General features: G+C 32.1%; 1 protein-coding gene across 8 annotated transcripts in view; it reads left to right on the top strand.

Annotated features, from left to right (window-relative positions):
- LOC129800266 (neprilysin-2) overlaps positions 1-18834 on the top strand; it is a 36949-nt gene extending 18115 nt beyond the window's left edge. For 5 of the 8 annotated variants that reach the window (XM_055844590.1, XM_055844544.1, XM_055844566.1 and 2 more), the window contains 10 exons: positions 3614-3763; positions 3890-4135; positions 4225-4436; positions 4532-4708; positions 4787-5004; positions 10553-10711; positions 10876-10905; positions 11382-11791; positions 18010-18260; positions 18335-18834. In XM_055844590.1, coding sequence (XP_055700565.1) covers positions 3614-3763; positions 3890-4135; positions 4225-4436; positions 4532-4708; positions 4787-5004; positions 10553-10711; positions 10876-10905; positions 11382-11791; positions 18010-18260; positions 18335-18673 — 2192 coding nt within the window. In that variant the 3' untranslated portion in view covers positions 18674-18834. The remainder of the gene's footprint in view (positions 1-3613; positions 3764-3889; positions 4136-4224; positions 4437-4531; positions 4709-4786; positions 5005-10552; positions 10712-10875; positions 10906-11381; positions 11792-18009; positions 18261-18334) is intronic. The other 3 variants (XM_055844597.1, XM_055844582.1, XM_055844560.1) reach the window with 1 other exon arrangement.
- The last annotated feature ends 1047 nt before the right edge of the window (positions 18835-19881 follow it).

Below are 19881 nucleotides of genomic sequence, written 5' to 3' on the forward strand. Positions count from 1 at the left end.
TTTTTTTTTTCAAAGTACAGTATGGGAAAAATAGTTTTATTTCTCAGAATTTGACGGAAAAGTACTTAAAATAGAATGATATTACTATTTTTTAATATATTTTATTCTAGGGTGAAGTGGATAGTATTAAATTGACTGATTCAGCATTACCCAAGAATAATTTTAGTGTATACCCTCTTCAAAAGCTATAACAAACTTTCCCTTATAAGTTTTCAGATAAATCTTAAAGCATTTCAAACCTTTAAATCAGACTCTAAACTAAGGACTTATTCATATATTTCATGATAAAAGGGATGGCAAAGCGTTCGAGGTTTTGGAAGTTGCTCGAAGCTCGAACTCCCGCGAAGGAGCTCTGCCTTATATTCTTTTACGCATTTTCATTAAATACATCTAAGTTTAATGTCGATTTAAACTTGTCTGTTAATCATGATAAAATCGTCTTAATGTCAAAAATTGCTTCAGAAGAAGGTACTTAAAAAACCATTAACATTTTATTTAATTATTTGATCAAACCGATTAAAATTGGCCCCTTAGACCTTGAATAATTCAGGATGGTGATTTTTCCGGTGAAAGTTGTCGACGTCGAAATGTTTAGCTGGACTATCTCCAAAACATATATCCGAAAATAAACGAAATCGCCAGGGCCAATTTAGGGATATGTCGAAAACATATATTTTTGAAGGGGTTGGGGAGGCGTGATTTTTTATTTTGGTTCATTAGCGAATATTGACTTGTGGGATTTCACCGAAGATCGGAACTCAATATCTCTTACCGTTTAAAAGCCAGGATGATAAGAAGTTGAAAAAAATTGGATTGTGGAAATTGCTCTCTCGTGGAGTTCGAACAGTTTAAATAATGTTAAAACTTAATAAATTTTACAATAACAGGGCTGAAATGAAAATGGTAAATTTTTTATGTTTTCTTGAATTTGAAAGCTGATCCCGAGGATCTTCTAATTCTTTAAGGTCAAGTGCGTCACCGATATCTTAAAAAAATTCAGTATAAAAAGTTTGTTTGGTCACCAAAGATCTACTCGTTCTTGAAATTTTCATTGTTTAAAGAAGAAAATAATATTGAATATCTAGGACTAGGAGAAGTTATGGGAAAGCGGAATCAATAGAAAATTTTGCCAAAAATTTTCACGCTTTTTAAGCTTTAAGAAATAATAACTGTGTCGAAAGTTTATAGGGAATTCGCTGGGTGTTTTTTTCATGAATAATGTATCCTTCTGAGAAGAATTTCTGAATTTCAGAATTTCTTTCTGAGAATGATTAGATGTATAAAATTGTTCTGTGACACAATGTTATTTTAATGCATTATGCTTTCAGTGATTAACTTTTTAAGGACGATTGGAACACCGGTGTCCTATAAAGAAAATAATTTTTCCTGACTACCCAAAGTATTTTTTTCTTATGTCTGTACATAATTGTAAAGTAGAAGGTTGAAAGAATCTACAATATTTTTTGTAAGTCTCTAGCTATTTGATATGCAGTAAATATTTAAGCTCAAAAATGACGAATTTTTTTAAATCCTAAAATTCATAATTGATTTTATTTATTTTTTATACTTCTAATATTTTTTAAACAAAACCCTTTTGGCAATAAAGACTACAATACTCATACGTAATATTTTTCATTAAAGCGAAAAATATTATTCATTGGTATTATCAGAAAAATTACTCAAATTTTTGGGCTATTTTTGTCCCTATCGTTCATAGAAGCACAAAATACACCGAATCAGACGCTGTTGGACTTTCCAAGGTTAGATGTAAGACTTATCATTGATTATGTTTCCCAGTTTAATTTTTATTGTTGATTTTCAGCCCGTAAAAAGTGTCTCGTCGTTAAAGGGTTAACTGGTCTGTATCGTACAGTTTATTTTTTTCAAGCTATCAAAAACATGGAACGCTAGGAGGAGATAAAGGAAAAATAATCTCTTGCTTTACTTTCCGTGCAAGTCTCAAGGCCTCTATCTCTTACCGTTTTGTTACTAAAAATGTTAAAGGATAAATAAATAATAATCGACAGATCGCCAATTGCTTTAAAATTCGTAAGGTTCTGATTAATTAATATTTCTTCGATCTAAATCAATAGATTGTGTGTAAAATCTTTCTCTGAGTTCGAGCAAAATCCAAAGAGTTCCAAAGTCCAAAAAAGAACATTTTTCGATTGTGGAGAAAGATACGAGAGAGGTGAAGTCTTTTATACCATCAACGTCATTTAGTGACCATTCACCTGAAGAAGAATAATATTTTCGTACCAAAGATGTGCGCTGTTTTTTTCCGTGACACCTTCTATAAAGTCGCAAAAATTGTATCCAAATCAGGTTCTTTCTTTATATACCAAAATCTCTCTTCTCGTACAGAAGAAAGCAAAAAAAAAACCTCAACCTCTCTGCGTATAAAGTTTATTGGGAAAGAAAGGTGAATAACACTTTCAGATTTATTTGAATTGTGTATTGAAATTTACAAGAGAGTTTGTTTAAAGTCTTTCAAAAGTCTTTTACTCAGTTATTTTATATTTTTCTGGTATGTTATAAAGAATATTTTGCAAATCATCTCCTTTTAAGTTTCAAGAGCTAATTTAGAGGCAATGTTTGACTACATTCCTCCAAAGCATCTCTCTTTATTATTTCAAGCAATTAACGCTGAAACGCATCAATAATATATAATACCCCAGAAGAGATCAAACTATACAATTATCGCTTTGGTGATTCTGAAATGAACGTCTGTAAACTCCAGTGATGATATCATATCGCGTGCGTGATAATTTCTCATCCTTGGGTGAACTTGAAAATTATGAAAATTGTCTTTTTCTCTTGTTCTATCTACCGCCCTCTCTCTCTCTATCTCTCTGTCTTTTAAATAACTAATTAACACTCGATCTCCGCCTCAATACAATTTACTTTCTTTAAAGGAAATTATTGGGACAATGAAGACGACAATCTCATACAGAATGAATTAAGATTTACTCAGATTTTTCCACTAATTAGTGAGATATTGTATAAAAGGCGGTTTTTGCTTATTGTGAATATTCTTTAAGTTTAGGGTAAGTGAGCCAAATTTCGGCATACTTTCATGCAAACGTCAAAGTCTTAAGTTTGAAATGTAATATTTTAAATTCAAATTGATTTTTTTATTCTTTCTTCTTAAAGAGTGTTGCTTGGAACCTTGTAAAGAATTTACCGTATTTGTTTACTCTAAAATCATTCTTAATACATTTTAAAATGAATAAAAATGTAGACATAGCTTTGGTGCCCTATTTCGGCCACCTTCATTCTCATAATTCCTTGCCCTTCGGGAATTCTTCCAATGTCTTTTTCACGTCATCTCGTTTGTCGAAGCTACATTTTTTGTTATTCTTTTGAATTGTATATAATCTCTAGAGTATGTAAAATCTAAAAGTTCATGGCAATTCGAGGAACAAAAAAGGTGGCCGAAATTGCAAGCTGGCCGGAATTTGGCACACTTACCCTATGTTGTATACGGAATAAGATTTTTTTTCGTGATTTTAATGCTTGTGTGAACAATAAGTAAAATAGCAAAATTGACTTGATACTTGACCATTAAGAATATTAGAAGAGTGGAAATTAATTTGGTCTTGTGTTTTGTTAGATGCCATAGAAAAAACCACCGCAGAAGCGTTAGAGGGTGGTCCAGGATTGCATAAGCATGAACTTGAGGATGAGCACAAACAGTCTCCCAACCATGTTAGTAATAAGAATCAAGAAGATGTTTGCTTAACACCCGGTTGCATTCACACGGGTAAGCATATTTTTTTTTCTCTATTAAAATACTGGATTTGGTGTCACTATGAAGGTTATAGAAATCCAATCAATTACTGGTATGGATGTGAATAGAAAAAAAAACTAATAAAAAATGCCAATATAGCTTCGCGTGTTCTGGAGGCAATGGACCCGGAAGTTGAGCCTTGCGATGACTTCTATAACTTTGCCTGTGGCACTTTCCTGAAGACCACCAATATTCCTGATGAGAAGGTTTCAGTGAATACCTTTTCTACCATCGGTGATCGCCTTCAGGAGCAATTGAGGACGTTGGTGAGTGAGGAATCATCAGAAAATGAGGCCAAACCGTTCCGGCTGGCCAAAGATTTCTTCAAAGCCTGCATGAACAAAAGTATGTGATTTACTAATATCTATCACCAGTGATTGACCCACAAATTCATTTACAATAATTTCACTTCTCGACAACATCAACAAATTCAGCTCTGATCGAAGAACGAGGCCTCAAGCCACTGGAAGTCATTGTGGATGCTCTAGGTGGGTGGCCTGTTGTTCGTGGTGATTCTTGGGATGAGAAATCTTGGACATGGGTGGATGCTGTTAAGAAATTCCGCAAATATGGCTACAGTGTAGACTATATTTTGGACTTTTCTGTTGGAATTGATCTGAAGAAATCTACTCAGAGGACTATTGATGTAAATTAAATGCCATTTCACCAATCCAAATGACATAAAGAGGAAATTAATTTCCTTCTCTCTCTCTTTCCCTTCTTCTCATTTAACAATTTCAGCTGGATCAATCAGCTCTGGGATTAAGTCGCGAGTACTTGATTAAAGGATTAGATGACAAAATTGTTCAGGCTTACTACAGCTACATGGTGGACCTGGCTGTGATTTATGGCGCAGAAAGATCACGAGCTGAGAAGGAACTGAAAGAGTCACTGGAATTTGAAATTAAATTAGCTAATGTACACTAAAATCAATGAATTTGCAAATTTAATTTATTTTTAATTTGCTATTAATGAAAATTCTCCACACATCTGCAGATATCATTGCCGAATGAGAAGAGACGCAATGCAACAACACTTTACAATCCAATGACTATTGCGGAAGTTCAGAAGACGTACAAGTATGTCGATTGGTTAGATTATATTAATGCCATTCTTCCGGAGAGTCTCAAGGTCACGGAGAAGGAGACAATTATCATCAGTGTTCCCACTTTCTTCAAGGATTTGGAAGATGTTCTCAAGACAACCCCAAAGAGGTAATGATTTCTATATCTGTAGCATATTTATCTCTAAATGTCTGATTATGAGGATTTACATAAGACTGTCATCAGCAATCCGAAGTTTAGCTTAAATATCTTATATACAGTATGGTTCATAATTTGTGTCCCACGTTTTCGAGGAATTATCTCTAAAATCTCTAAATTAGTATTGTTATGTTAGATACACTTAGTATGGTCATCTTCATGGTCCATTGAGTGCTATATAGATAATGGAAATATAAAAATTATTATGGAATTTAGTACAAACAATATACACATTTACCAATGAAAAAATATGGAACTACAGATTTTTAATAAGTTTCTGAGTATTGCAATTTCTTGATGTAGTTGATTGAAAAACAACTACTTTTAATTACGCAGAGATGTTTTTTTTTATATTTAAATTTCATTATTAAATTGTTGACTTTTTAAATTGCATAGGGGAGACTGGGGCAAAAAGTCACAAAACTGATATTTTATTTTTTTTACAAGCTACCCAAGCAACTGAAAAATTTCTAACTAGCACAGTTTAATAGGAAATTTATCGCTCTACAACTCTGTGAAAGTAATTTTCTTCTATTTTGTAAGGAAACATATTTATCGAGCCGTTTTCTAAAAGGTAATTTTGTGATCATTCTCAAAAATGCTGGGGCAAATAGTATCAGGCATAAGATACTATCACATTTTGATTCGCTTTATTACGGGATTCCGTAAATTTAAGTAAAATACCTAGATTACATATTTTTATAGGAAATTTATTCTTCTACACCTTTGTAAAACATCGTTTTCTCTATCTGAGCGAGAAAAGCGCATTTTAAGCTATTTCACAAAAAACACGCAAAAGACTGCAAATCGTTTGACCAATGCAAACAACAAGCAGCGAGACATGATAATGACGTTTCTTTCCACCGTGGAACATCAGAAATTGTTTCGGTTTTTGTTACTTTTTGCTCTATACCTTTTGTTACTTTTTACCCCAAGTGGTCGTTTTTAATAAAAAGATTTCTGGAGAAAAGAATCTTTGTAAAATTCTAAAATAGATAGCGGATTCGTATTCAAAGAATATCCAGATAATTTGGGAGATATTCACCAGTGCATCAAATTTAAAATAAGTAGCTAATAATTGATATCTTCTGCACGGATAATATTTCAAAAATATGGCTAAAAATTTCGATATTTTTTATTTTCTAAATTCCTTGTTCAAATTCTAACAAACTTACGACATTGAAGAAGACCTATGGCGGCTATCTATGAAAAAAATTTTAAGCCACTATCTTATTTATCTTGGAAGATATTGCATTTTAAAATTTTCGATTTGTGACTTTTTGCCCCAGTCTCCTCTACTCATGGCTTGCTCGCTAAGTACAAGCTTTTGTCACACTACAAAAAGAAGTTTGTCATAATGCCCGACGCACAATAAGTTTTGTTTTGTAAACGTGTTTTTGACATTTCAGTGAGAGTGAATGAAACCGAGATCTAGTTATCTGGCTCATTCTCATAGGAAATTTTGAAAACATGTTTACAAACAAAAGTTATTGTGTGTTGGGCATTATGCCCAACGCACAGTAACTTTTGTTTAGTAAACATCTTTTTGACATTTCAATGAGAGTGAGATCTAGATCTAGATCTAGTCATCTCGCTCACTCTCACAGGAAATTTTGAAAACATGTTTACAAACAAAAGTTATTGTGCGCTAGGATGCTCTTCTATACAGAAAAATATTTTTTTTCCAAATCATTGGGCAAGGGCAACTGGATCTTGTTTAAGATATCCCAAAAAGATGTTTTTCCGTATAAAACGTGAGATTTTTTTTTGGCAAATTGCAAAACAACATCCTTTCAACAAAATTTGAAGAAAATTTAGTCAGGTGTTTTACAAATCTTTTCAGAGTAGTTTTTACCGAAGTATAAAATCAATGTAGAATCAACTTCGAAACAATAATTCGGTGATCGTTGGGATGGAGAAAAATTTATCCAGAATAAAAATATTTTGTTCTCAGACCGTTTCTATCAACTTAAAAAGATTTAGCAGCAAATTAGTGTTTGGTGAATAAAGCTCTGGGAATAAAATACCTTTAATCTGGGATGATTTTTGTCTCACCTGACGATCATGGTATTATTATCATTTTGAGGACATATGTCGTGATATATCTGGGCAACAAAGTATTCAATAATTTTAACAAAATTAGTTAAAACATTCTAATTTTAGTTTTAATCATTTTTGGCAATCAATATTTATAGTGAAATATTCGATGGAATGTTAAAGATTGAATTGATTTAAAGTGAAGGTCGGCTTTCTAATACAAATTCCAATATAGATAAGAAGTCGACCTAAATTTTCATTTATTTTTATAGAAATTTATAACTCTCGCTTCAGCACTTAGTTAATTTTTCCATAGAGTAGTGAAGGGCTAATTTGTACAAAAATTTCAATTTTCCGTACATTTTGACTAATTTATTACTCAAAGGTCATAAAGATTAATTTAATCATATACTTTGAGATTAATTTGATTATCACGGAGATGAGTAATCTCTACAAAATTTGGAAGAAATAGTAGTGGGAGACGCTCCTACACGAGACAGTTTCACAAAAAAATTTGAGCATTTTTGCACAGGAAAGAATCAATATTTAGAAATTTAATAATTAATAATAAATAGAGGGATGTGGAGCTACATTTATATACGATCTATCAGTATATTCCTAAAGCAAACTGGGCTTCAGCACCATGTAATTCGGATAAACAAAACAATTATATATATAAATTAAATGATGGCAAGGTTCAGCTTTCTTTTAGAAATATGCGAAAAATCGTGTAACGTAATCGCACAGCTCAAAGTAACCCTACCTTTTCCTATAAAGATAAATTTTAAATTTAAAAAAAACACTTCAGCTAGGATTTTTCAGAATTTTATATCTAATAGAAAAATGTACCTCCGTTAGTTTTAAGCTGCATTCTTCTAAAGTCTAAACTCTACACTACACACATCCTCGAATACTGCTATACGTTTAATATTTCTAACGAATTTGCTGAGATTTTTATATAAAACGAATATTTCTGAAATTTCCTATCAGGCGCCAGTAAGTCATAAACGACATTGTGACTACAGGATGGTCGATATTTTAACTATTTATTGCTTGATTTTGATAATTCGTCATTAAATCATTACATTTTTTAAATATTTAAATTGATTAAATATTAGTATATTAGTAATTAAATTTATAAAAGCTTTAAACAAAGTGCAGATTTTTGAGCCATATTTTGGAAAAATTTCAGTTTCGTTATATAGTACGATTCCAGGAGTGTCAACGCATGTCATTCTTATTCAACAGTTTTCTAAGTTTCGCGAAGTGCTCGAACTAGATGTTTTACCTCAAAAATACTTTCGCATCATTTACCGTTTATCAGTTAACAGCCGTTATATTGAACCGATTGAATCACTTTTAAATCTTTGATCTTAAAAAAAATTGTTATAAGGAATTATTCAACTATCCCAAAAATTTTGTATGGTGGGCAAATTAGGGGCATCGTCAACTTTTAGGGGGGTCTCCCGAAAGTCGCTAGTCTCTACCTTATTTTAGGCTCTAAGCATGGTAACGGCCGGACACACAGACGGACAACTTCATAAACATCGTCAAACACGACAAAAAAAAACAACGAAACTTTGGATTTCCCAAGTTTTACCAAAATATGACCCCTTGGGGGTAAGAAGTCGAATAATTCAAGATCGAGGGATTATATATAGGGGAGACTGGGGCAAAAAGTCACAAAAAGGATATTTTATTTTTTTACAAGCTTTCCGAGCGCCCCCGAAATTTCTTAATTAGCCCAATTTTATAGAAAATTGACTGCTCTACAACTTTGTGAAAGTAATTTTCCTCTATTTTGTAAGGAAATACATTTATCGAGCTGTTTTCTAAAAGATAATTTTGTGACCATTCTCAAGAATGCTGGGGCAAATAGTATCAGGCATGGGATATTATCACAATTTGATTTGCTTTATTACGGGCTTCCATAAATAAAAAAAAAACCTAGATAACATATTTTGACAGGAAATTTATTCTTCTAGGGTAAGTGTGCCAAATTCCGGCCAGCTTGTAATTTCGGCCACCTTTTTTCTTCCTCGAATTTCCATGAATTTTTAGTTTTTACATACTTTAGAGATTATACAATGCAAAAGAATAACAAAAATGTAGCTTCGATAAACGAGATGACGTGAAAAAGGCATTGGAAGAATTCCAGAAAAGCAAGGAACTATGAAAACGAAGGTGGCCGAAATAGGCCACAAATGTAATGTCTACATTTTTATGCATTTTAGAATGTATTAAGAGTGAATTTAGAGAAAATAAAGACGATAGACTGCCTACAAGGTTCTAAGGAACACTCCTTATAAAAAAGTAACAAATAAATTCAATTTGTATTAAAAATATTACATTTCAAACATAAGACTTTGGCGCTTGCATGCAACTATGCCGAAATTTGGTACACTTACCCTACACCTTTATAAAACACCGTTTTCTCTATCTGAACAAAAAATGCTCTTTTTAAGCAAATTTTGGAAAAAACACACAAAAAACTGCAAATCGTTTGACCAATGCAAACAACAAGCGGCGAGACATGGTAATAACGTTTCTTTTCGCCGTGAGACATCAGAAATTGTTTCGATTTTTCTTACTTTTTGCTCCATACGTTTTATTACTTTTTATCCCAAGTGGTAATTTTTAATAAAAGGAATTTCTGGAGAAAAGAATCTTTGTAAAATTCTAAAATACATAGCGGCTTCGTATTCAAAGAATCCAAAACATTTAGGAAGTATTCACCAGTGCATCAATTTTGGAAAATAAGTATATAGGTAAAAATTGATATCTTCTGCAAGGAAAATATTTCAAAAATAGGACTAAAAATTTCAATATTTTTTATTTTATAATAAATTCCTTGTTTGAATTCTAAGAAACTTACGACATTGAAGAAGGTCTATGGAGGCTATCTATGGAAAAAATTTGAAGCTGCATCTCTTTTATCTTGGAAGATATTGAATTATGAAATTTTCGATTTGTAACTTTTTACCCCAATCTCCCCTAATGCTTTTTTTTTTTTGAGTTCAAGCCGTAAAAAATAAGCTTTTGTAGTAAGATTTGTTATTGAAAAAAATTGCATTCTACGTAAAAATAACTCGAAGCTTATACGAAGCTTGTCGGAAAAGCTCAGAAGATCAGAACCACATTATATTCATTGAAATAAAAATTTTAATATCTTATTATTGTCATAGATTTATTATTGCGTATAATTTGAGTCAAACACTCTATCAAATAATTTTACTTAGAGACAATTGAATTACATAGAAAGAGTAATATATTTAATTCATCAAGGTCGGTATTAAAGACCGTGAAATCTTCACTAAATTATGCTGTGTTAAACGAATTTTTATGTGAGAACTACAAGTGTTTTACGGTTTTAGGTCTTTTAATTTAACGTCTTACAAATTGAATGTCTGATAATTTTCATAAATTAAAATTATGTAAAATAATTTGTTTTACAATTTCTCAGGACAATTGCCAATTATATGATGTGGAGAGTATCGGCCTTCTCGTCCTTCTTCCTCACAGAAGAATTGCGGAAGAGACAGCTTGTCTATAGTACAGCCATTAGTGGAAAGCAAGAACAGGAACCACGATGGAAGGAGTGCGTGGATATGACGAGTGGCAGGTAAGAGAGATTATGTGGCCATTTCGCTGGTTAATTTCCTTTGACCTGTGATTGTACGTATATATTGGAGGAGATTATGGCTCTATAAGAATTGATTGTCCCCCCTTTTTGTCCTGATAAAAAAATATGGGTTAGACTTTTTCTCTCTTTCCAACACTTTCCAGGGAAGATGATGACGATGATATTGAGACTGGGTACGGATGTGTAATTTTAATTTGGATTGGAATTTTGTGAGGAAAATAATCTGTTATTTATTTAAAAGGCTAAAAACCCTTTTTTCTAATCAAAATAATAAGCTTTTAATTTTAGAAGCATTGTATTGTGAGCGTGATGTATGCGTGCATTCTTAGAATAAAAAAAAAGAACAGCTTTTGTGTCAGATTTAGAAAAATTATAGTATTTAGCATGCAAATTAGTAGTGAATGCTGTTGTTGTGAGCTTTCATTCTTTTCAAAAGAAAATAGACAAAATTATATTTACATACTTCTTCAAAAAAAAAAGGATGATGTATGCATAAGCATGAAAGAATCTTCCATAGATGCGAAGGTGATGGAGATATTCTCTCACGAAATTCTTCTCATTGTACCACTGATAAATAGATATTAGATGTTGTGAATAGCTGATGCTGGAAAAGAATGCAACGCTAAATTCCACTTTTATTTTTCTCCAGCCTCCCAATTTCCGTTGGTGCTCTCTATGTTCGTAAACATTTCAAGGAAGATGCCAAACGTACGGCTCTCGAGATGGTCAATGGTATCAGAACGGAATTCCAGAAAATACTCACAACTGTACCATGGATGGATGATAAGACAAGAAAAGCAGCTATTGCCAAGGCCAAGGCTATGACAACACATATTGGCTATCCAGATGAGATTATGGATAATAGTAAATTGGAGGAATACTACAAGGATTTAAATATTGATCCAGCGAAATATTTGGAATCTGTGCTGGCCATGAATGTCTTTGGCACAGATTATGCCTTCAATAAGCTTAGGCAACCTGTTAATAAAACTGACTGGGTTACTCATGCCAGACCAGCCATCGTTAATGCTTTCTATTCGTCCATCGAGAACAGTATTCGTAAGTTTCTTTTAATGCTTTTAGTAATATTTTATTTTAGGGTAGGTGTGCCAAATTTCGGCATAGTTGTATGCAAGCGCCAAAGTCTCAAGTTTGAAATGTAATATTTTTAATACTAATTGAATTATTTTATTACTTCTTCTTAAGGAGTGTTCCCTGGAACTTTGTAGACAGTTTATCATCTTTATTTTCTCTAAAATCATTTTTAGTACATTTTAAAATGAATAAAAATGTAGACATAGCATTGGTGGCCTATTCCGGCCACCTTCATTCTTATAGTTCCTTGTCCTTCCGGAATTCTACCAATGTCTTTTTCAAATCATCTTGTTTGTCAATGCGACATTTTTTGTTATTTTTTGCATAGTATAATCTGTAAAGTATGCAAAAATTGAAAATTCATGGAAACTCTACGAACAAAAAATATGGCCGAAATTGCAAGCTGGCCGGAATTTGGCACACTTACCCTATAATTTTTGAAAATATTACATTTTGTAAAGGAAATCTTCTGTAATAAGTGACATAGACTTGATTTTCCCTACTTACCATTTCTTCGTGAGAAAAAAAGAGGGTGCGATTAACTTTTTTCCTTATAATTTTAACACTTTTTAGGTGTAAAAATATATCAACATTTTTTAATGTTAAATTTACACTTTTAAGGGTACAATTAACATGAAAAGGGTAACTTTAACCCCTAATACACCTAAAAAAGGTAATATTTACACCGATTTTGGATCAATACTGCAGGGTAAAATTAACTTTTCCGGAATATTATTTTAACTTTTTCGGATTTCTCTCTTCTTCGGGCTTCGCACACACTCTGCCTTCCAACACTATAACCGCCCCATATTCCTTTAATAAATCTGACCTATTTTTACAGGAAATGTGTGACTTAAGATAGATCTGATTCATTAAAGATTAAAAAAATATGGGAAAAATATGAAGTGTTCCAAGCAGAATTTGTGTGAAGCCTGAGAGCCTTCTCCTACTTTTGAAAAAGGAGAATAAGTATTTGAAAAAATACTCTCAGGAGCAAAATTCTTATCCGATTAATTTTATATTAAATTTATTCCAGATTGTAAAAAAACAAACAAATAATCTGGTTAACTAAATACTTGAAAAACACTTCTTTTGTGTTAATTGTACTCAAAATGGATTAACTTACAAATTCTTTTTATTCTAATTTGAGGAAAACTACAATTGACGTATCTTTCTTAACATGAAAAATACTCTTAACATCTTCAAGATGTTAGGATGCAATGGAATAATTTAGGATCGAAACTAAATTGTGAACTGTGTAGGTGTTACGGCGTTATCACACTTGCACATTAAAATTTTAATGTGATTCACATTAATTGTCGCTTGTGAACGTCCAAATATGTTATTTGTGTCTTTGAGTCACTTAATATTTGGGGTTTTTCTATTTATTAATAAAGAAGTGGACTTGGCCTGCAAAAATAAGTTTAAATTTACCTAAAGCATAAATATTTTTCACATTAAAAAATTAAAGAGAAAATCGCATTAATTTTCCGCATTAATGCTATAAATCAATTTACATCAAATTTTGCGGGTCAAGTCTACCTTTTTATCAACAAATAGATCAAATTTTGAATATAAAATGATTCAAACACACAAATTACACATTTGGACTCTCACCAGCGACAATTAATGTGAGTCATATTAAAATTTTAATGTGCAAGTGTGATAACACAGTCAAAGTCGTTTAGTGGTCCCTAAAATATCTAAAGAAGAACAGAAAAATGATCCTGAATTGAAATTTTGCGATTTTATCATTGTTTCACAGTTAAGCAAAGAGAAAAAGAAGTCCACAGAAAGTGAAAGCCCTAATTTCAAGAGTATTTCTTCGTGGCCTTTAGATCCTATTGTAAAAATTGGGAAAATTATTCCATCGTGAAAATCGGGGTATGCTCAAAAAGGTAGGGGGACTTTTTTATTCGAGAAAGTCCTAAAGATTTTCAAAATTTTAGAGGGGATGATTCATTTCCATTTTTACTGAAAAGAGTTTCTGATGTCTTGGTAATCACAATACATTTTTTTGGATTCGTTATTGGGTTTTACAAAGCGTTTCTTGGATAAGGGTTCCTCGGTATAAGCCTATGCTCTGTATAATTTCGTCCCTTTCAGGATTTTAGACCCATTTGGGATTTTAGCTTTTGAAATTTTGGCCGACACTGTTAGAGCGATATATATTTTTTTATTTGGTTAAAATTGCTTTTGTGTCTTCGGTAATAGTCATAGGGTGAAAGGAACGTCTATTGACACTTTAAGAACTCGTGTCAGCACCTATTGACACCCTACTCTGTAACATTTGGGATACGAAATTTGAACATTTTTGTTTATAATAAAAGGTATATTACAGAAAAAACGTTATATTACTTATATTTTACTAGATACATTAAAAATTTTCAACATTTTGACGAAAGTGTCAATAGGGGTTCCCTGTCGAACAGACGTTCCTCCGACCCTACTAACATTTCTACTGAATAGATTTAAACAAATTTTGACTTTTTGTTTCGGCCTTGTCGTCAGTTTTGTGGGAAAGGTCAGATCTAAAGCGTCAAGAATTTTATTAGTGTAAAATTTCTGGTTTATAAAATCAAAATAAATACCAATTTAAAGTAATGTGACAGAAGTAAATTTATTTTTTTTAACAAAAAGTATAATGATGCAGATCTAATTAGGAACAGTTGCTTAAATACTTTTTTTTTGTCAAAATCCTTTTTATATATATATGAAAAAAATCATAACTTATTCGTCTAATGCACGCCAAACTTAATTAGGGACAGGGAGAATTTCAATCAAAATCCCTGATATTTTAAATAAGAAAACTCAAAATTTGAAGGCTTTGGCATTTAATCTATATCAGTGCTATCAGTGATGATATAACTCTTTCGTCTCTTTTGGGACTCTAAGTACCCAAAGCAGCATATGAATGTTCTGTCAAAAACAATGTTTTTTTAATTATTCAGAACTGATAAAAATCCGATTCTTGTGGATGATTTCAAACTATAAGGATGTCCAAATGTAAGATATTTTTTGTAGGACCTCATTTAATTCCTGAGCTTAGATATTTTTGATTAAAAAATGGTAAAATTGGCTTACATCATATAGTTACTGCGGTCCGGAAAGAGTTAAAGGTCTATCCGCGAATAGTTGATTATTGAATATTTTATTTTGATTGTTGAATATTTAATTAAGCAGAATCCTTAATCAATGGCAAAACCTTTTCTATTTGACTCTCTTAAATACTTTGAGGGTGCGAGAACCAGGAATAATCGTAAAAGTCATAAATTTCCTTGCTAAATTGTGAAAATCAAAATTCCGCACTTAATATAAATATTTCATTAAACCTAAATCTTCCGAGTATGTTCTTTGAGCAAATCATTATCTATTTTAGCATTTTTCGAAGAGATTTCGCTCCATAATTTTTTTTTACCAAAAATCAATTCGATGTAAAGAGATGGTTAAAAGGAACTAGGTAAAAAATCTGCACTGAGTTACATACTTACTTTACGTTTATAGTATGAGGATTCCATAAGAGTATGACAATGTCATATGACAAATTCAAATTTTTTTTATGTGTAAAGTTCGGAAAATAATCGAAAATCAGATTAATTTCAGTGACTGAGAGCTTTATAAAGCTCCTTGTAATGTCCATTTGATGCTTACTGGGCTTTCATATTCTCCTGCTCCCGAAATAACCACAAAAAATTGACAAAAATTTGAAACATTTGATAAAAATAATGTTAGCTGGATATTTCTTTCATTGTGTTTTGCTCTAGACTAGAGGTTAGGAATCAATGCTAAGACGTCGGTGGACGCTGAAAACCACACGGGATCTCATTAAAACGAAACTGTACTTCGAAAGCATTGTTAATGAATAAATTTATCTATCTATCTATCTTGCGAAAGCCCACAATTCCCACAATGAAAAGCATCAAAATATATCACAAACTACTTCATGCCAGTAATTTTGAGAATAGTTCTATATCACTTATAGATTTTTTTTGTCAAAAAGTTATAGACTAGTAAATATTCTGAAATCTTTCAAGTTTTCTGGAAGCTTGTAAAAATGTAAATCAATCGTTTTTTCACGCGGTAATTAGGTATTTAATAGTCCAACTAAAGAATAAGTATTTTCATGCCCTATAAACAAGGGGGAGATATTTTGGGTGAAAATGTGTACACCACTTCCAGACACTTCCACGATTTGTATGGAAGAGGCCTTCACACTTCCAATATTTCGCAACACTCTCGAAAATGTGGCAATACTTCCAGTACTTCCTGCACTCCCATGCACTTCTCTCATACTTAGAAATCAATAATTAACTTAACCTGATGAATAATCTAATTAGAAAAATTCTTAAAAAATTTCAAGTAATTTATATTTATTCATATTTTTAACATTTTGTTTATATTTTGAATTTCTACCGCCAGATATTCTTGCATACTTTCAATATTTTAATATTATCTGCGTTTTACGAAGGAGTACCAACATATTTTGAATTTTCCTAAGAGACCAGTGAAGCTACTTTTGGAAAATTGAATATCTTTAAAAAAAATGTATTGTCATTTGTAAATTGAAACTGGGCTGGAGAATCTGTTAGAGTCCAAAAGTACGAGTGCTACAACTAATTCAGCACTTCTGACGTATTTTCACACTTTATTATACTTGATTCTCTCCCTTGTTTTAAAATCCTTTAAATCTAAAACATTTTGCACTCTTTGGAAAAGTTTTTGATGTTTGCTAACCAACTTTTGAAACAAGCTTGGCTATTTTTTCAAGGATCTTTTTCGCTATTGTTGCATTAGATTAATTCCTCATTACGTGGTCGCCAATCAATCCAGAAAAGATTTTTTATTGCAACATATCAGGAGAAAAAATGGCCACATTCATAAAGTCCTCCTTATTCCTTTCAGTGAAAATATGTGGCACCCATGTATTGAGCTATCAAACACATTCAAGATCTTCTAAATAACGAAATACGATCTAATTATTGTGTAATAGAGACCTTTTAAAATGGAATTGATATTTCGAAGGATAAATCCCTATTTCAAAATTTTCAAAGCCACTTTTTAATCGTCCGTAGAGCAAAGATGCGATTTAAATAAACCCCTAAAATGTTTCTTTAATGAAAGTCCATCAGATAGATCCTTCCAAAATTAGTCTAGCATTAAATATTACAAATGCACCTTATCGTTTCTCTTTGTAATAGTCCTCAAAAGCACTAATCTGTTTTTTTGTTGAATACTTTTGGCATTGAAGAGATGTAATAACAAAAAATGGTGGAGGTAACCTATGAGATACCCTTTAACGACATTCGCGAAAAAATCCCACGAATACTATAAATTAAAAAAAATATATATATAAAATTGATTGAAAGTCAACTGCAATATCTACATATGTCATTATTTGCGAGCCACTATATGAATTTGAAATTCCTGTAAAAATTAAGAAAAATTATTATTCAACTGAATATTTTCCTCGGAAAAATCGTCGGTTGCCTCAGCAACTATGCTAACTGCATTTGCTTTGTGTCGGCATTCTTTGTAAGCAACGCATCGCTACGCGGCGTTTGCAATGAATGCAGACACAACGCAGATGCAGTTAGCACAGTTGCTGAGGCAACCGACGAAATTACGACATAAATTAAGCTATAATAAATTTGAGCATATTCGCTCCATTTATTGTCATAATCAAACTTGAAAATTTGAACAAACCTTTTCAGTTTGCCGCCTAAATTAAAAATCTTAACTAAAAGTAACGTAGTCTGAAAAATACGTTATTAGACAAAAAAAAACTTTATATTTGAGCACTACCACTTCCAAGGACTTCCAAGCACTTCATTTTCACCTGTACACCACTTCCGACCCAATATCTCCCCCTTGTCTATAAACAATTTAAAGAATAAAAGATTTTTGTATCCTTAAGCACAATGTTTTACCTATGTGAGTTGACCGATAGGTAACTTTATTGATCGAAGCATTTAGCGCAAAAACGATTTTCAGAATTTTCACTTGCGAATACGAGCATTCCAAAAAGTGTTTCACACTTGGTCACTTCTTTTAAATAGTATCTCTATCTAATTAGTGTCTGTAATTAAATATTCCCTGTGAGATTAGTCGTGCTCTTTATGTTCTAATCTAATGTTGTTATCATTAGAAGGATTACATTAATCCCTCTTTCTCTTTTTCTGCAGAATTCCCAGCTGGAATCCTTCAGGGTCAATTCTTCTCAGCCGATCGTCCTCGCTACATGAACTATGGTGCTATTGGTTTTGTCATTGGCCACGAAATCACCCACGGTTTTGATGATCAGGGACGTCAATTTGATTTGGATGGCAATCTTGTGGATTGGTGGGAGCCAGATACAAAGAAGGCATATTTGGAGAAGGCAAGCTGCATCATTGATCAGTATGGCAACTACACTGAACCATCCACTTCCCTGCAGGTGAGTTTGTGTTCACAGAGAAAATTATTTGAATATTCGATGAGATTGTAAAATGCAATATTTAATTGTTATAGCTCAATGGAATTAATACCCAAGGAGAAAATATTGCTGATAATGGTGGAATTAAGGAATCCTATCTTGCCTATCACAAATGGGTGGAACAGAATGGTCCAGAAATGAGACTTCCCGGATTAGATTACAGTCCTGAACAGATGTTCTGGATTTCAGCAGCTCAAACATGGTGCTCAGTCTATCGTCCAGAATCAATGAAGATGAGAATAACAACGGGTGTTCACTCTCCTGCTCAGTTCCGTGTCCTTGGACCACTGAGCAATATGCAAGATTTTGCAAAAGACTTCAATTGCCCATCTGGATCTCCAATGAATCCCACTCATAAGTGCGAAGTGTGGTGAACAAAATTAAAAAAATGTATAATTCAATAATGCAGAAATAATTATAAATTATTTTTATTACTGTATTTCTTTGCTCTGAGAACAAAAAATGCATCAATATAATAATAATAATGTACTTAAGGCACGATGAGTTTGAGAATTTAATAAAATCTTCCAATGTACTTGTTGGGTATTTTTCTTATTTTTCAGCACGAGATCATTTTATTGATTGAAATTCATAAGCAAAAAAACCATGAAATTGATTTTGGAGAATTAAAATTATTTAAGTATTATATCTTTTAAGATTACGAGTTGCTTCGCATTTTGCTTTTTTGTTCTTCTGTGTGAACTAAATATTCTTTTAAATTTTGTTTATATGCTTTATATGTATCTCCTCTTCTCTCCTTACTGATTTCTTTTATCACTTTGTTTTCTTCAACGTTTCTATCTTTTCTCTTGCTTAAGTTCCAAATATATTCTACCGATTTAAAATAAATTAACTATCAATAGTTATTCCTGTCCCTTTTCTTTGTTCTGTCCTGATTCCAAGCTGTGCTCAGTGGCAATGGCAACAATTCGTGGTATTCAAGAGTCCATTGGTTCTTCTATACAAATATGTTACCTTTGTGTTTGTGTTATATTTCCTTTATCATGTCAAATTATTAACTCATAATTTTTTATAAATTAATTAACAAAAATTTGTAAGCAAAATACTTGATTATATGAATGGCGTATCGAACTTTGATCTAATCCAGGGTTTCTGCCATTTACCTGATGAGATTGGTATTGCTGAGTGGGCGGCAGACAACCAACTTAACATATCTATCAACATTAAATGATAAAATGATTCTTTAATATTGCAAAAGGCAGTTTTTAGTTTTGACGGCTTTAATGTACCTTGTGTACCATCAATGGATAATAGAGATAACTAGTCTAGTGGTAGTTTCATGCTTAATATATTATTACATTTTTCCCATTATTTGAAAATGGAATGGACTAACGGTGCTATCACACTAGGATTTTCACAATTTAATTTTAAATTCAATTGAGCTAATTGAGCATTATAAGATTTCTTGAATTTGCTTGAAATTTCTCACAGTCAGGATACTTTTTGCAAGATTTTAAATAGTAATAATAATAATGCTGGCACAACATTCCCTGGAGGAACTAGGCCTTCCCGCAAGAAGATTTCTAGACAAGTATTATTATTTTTTCTTGTATGGGATGAG

Source organism: Phlebotomus papatasi, chromosome 1 (assembly GCF_024763615.1).
Source record: "Phlebotomus papatasi isolate M1 chromosome 1, Ppap_2.1, whole genome shotgun sequence".
Classification (NCBI taxonomy): Eukaryota; Metazoa; Arthropoda; class Insecta; order Diptera; family Psychodidae; genus Phlebotomus; species Phlebotomus papatasi.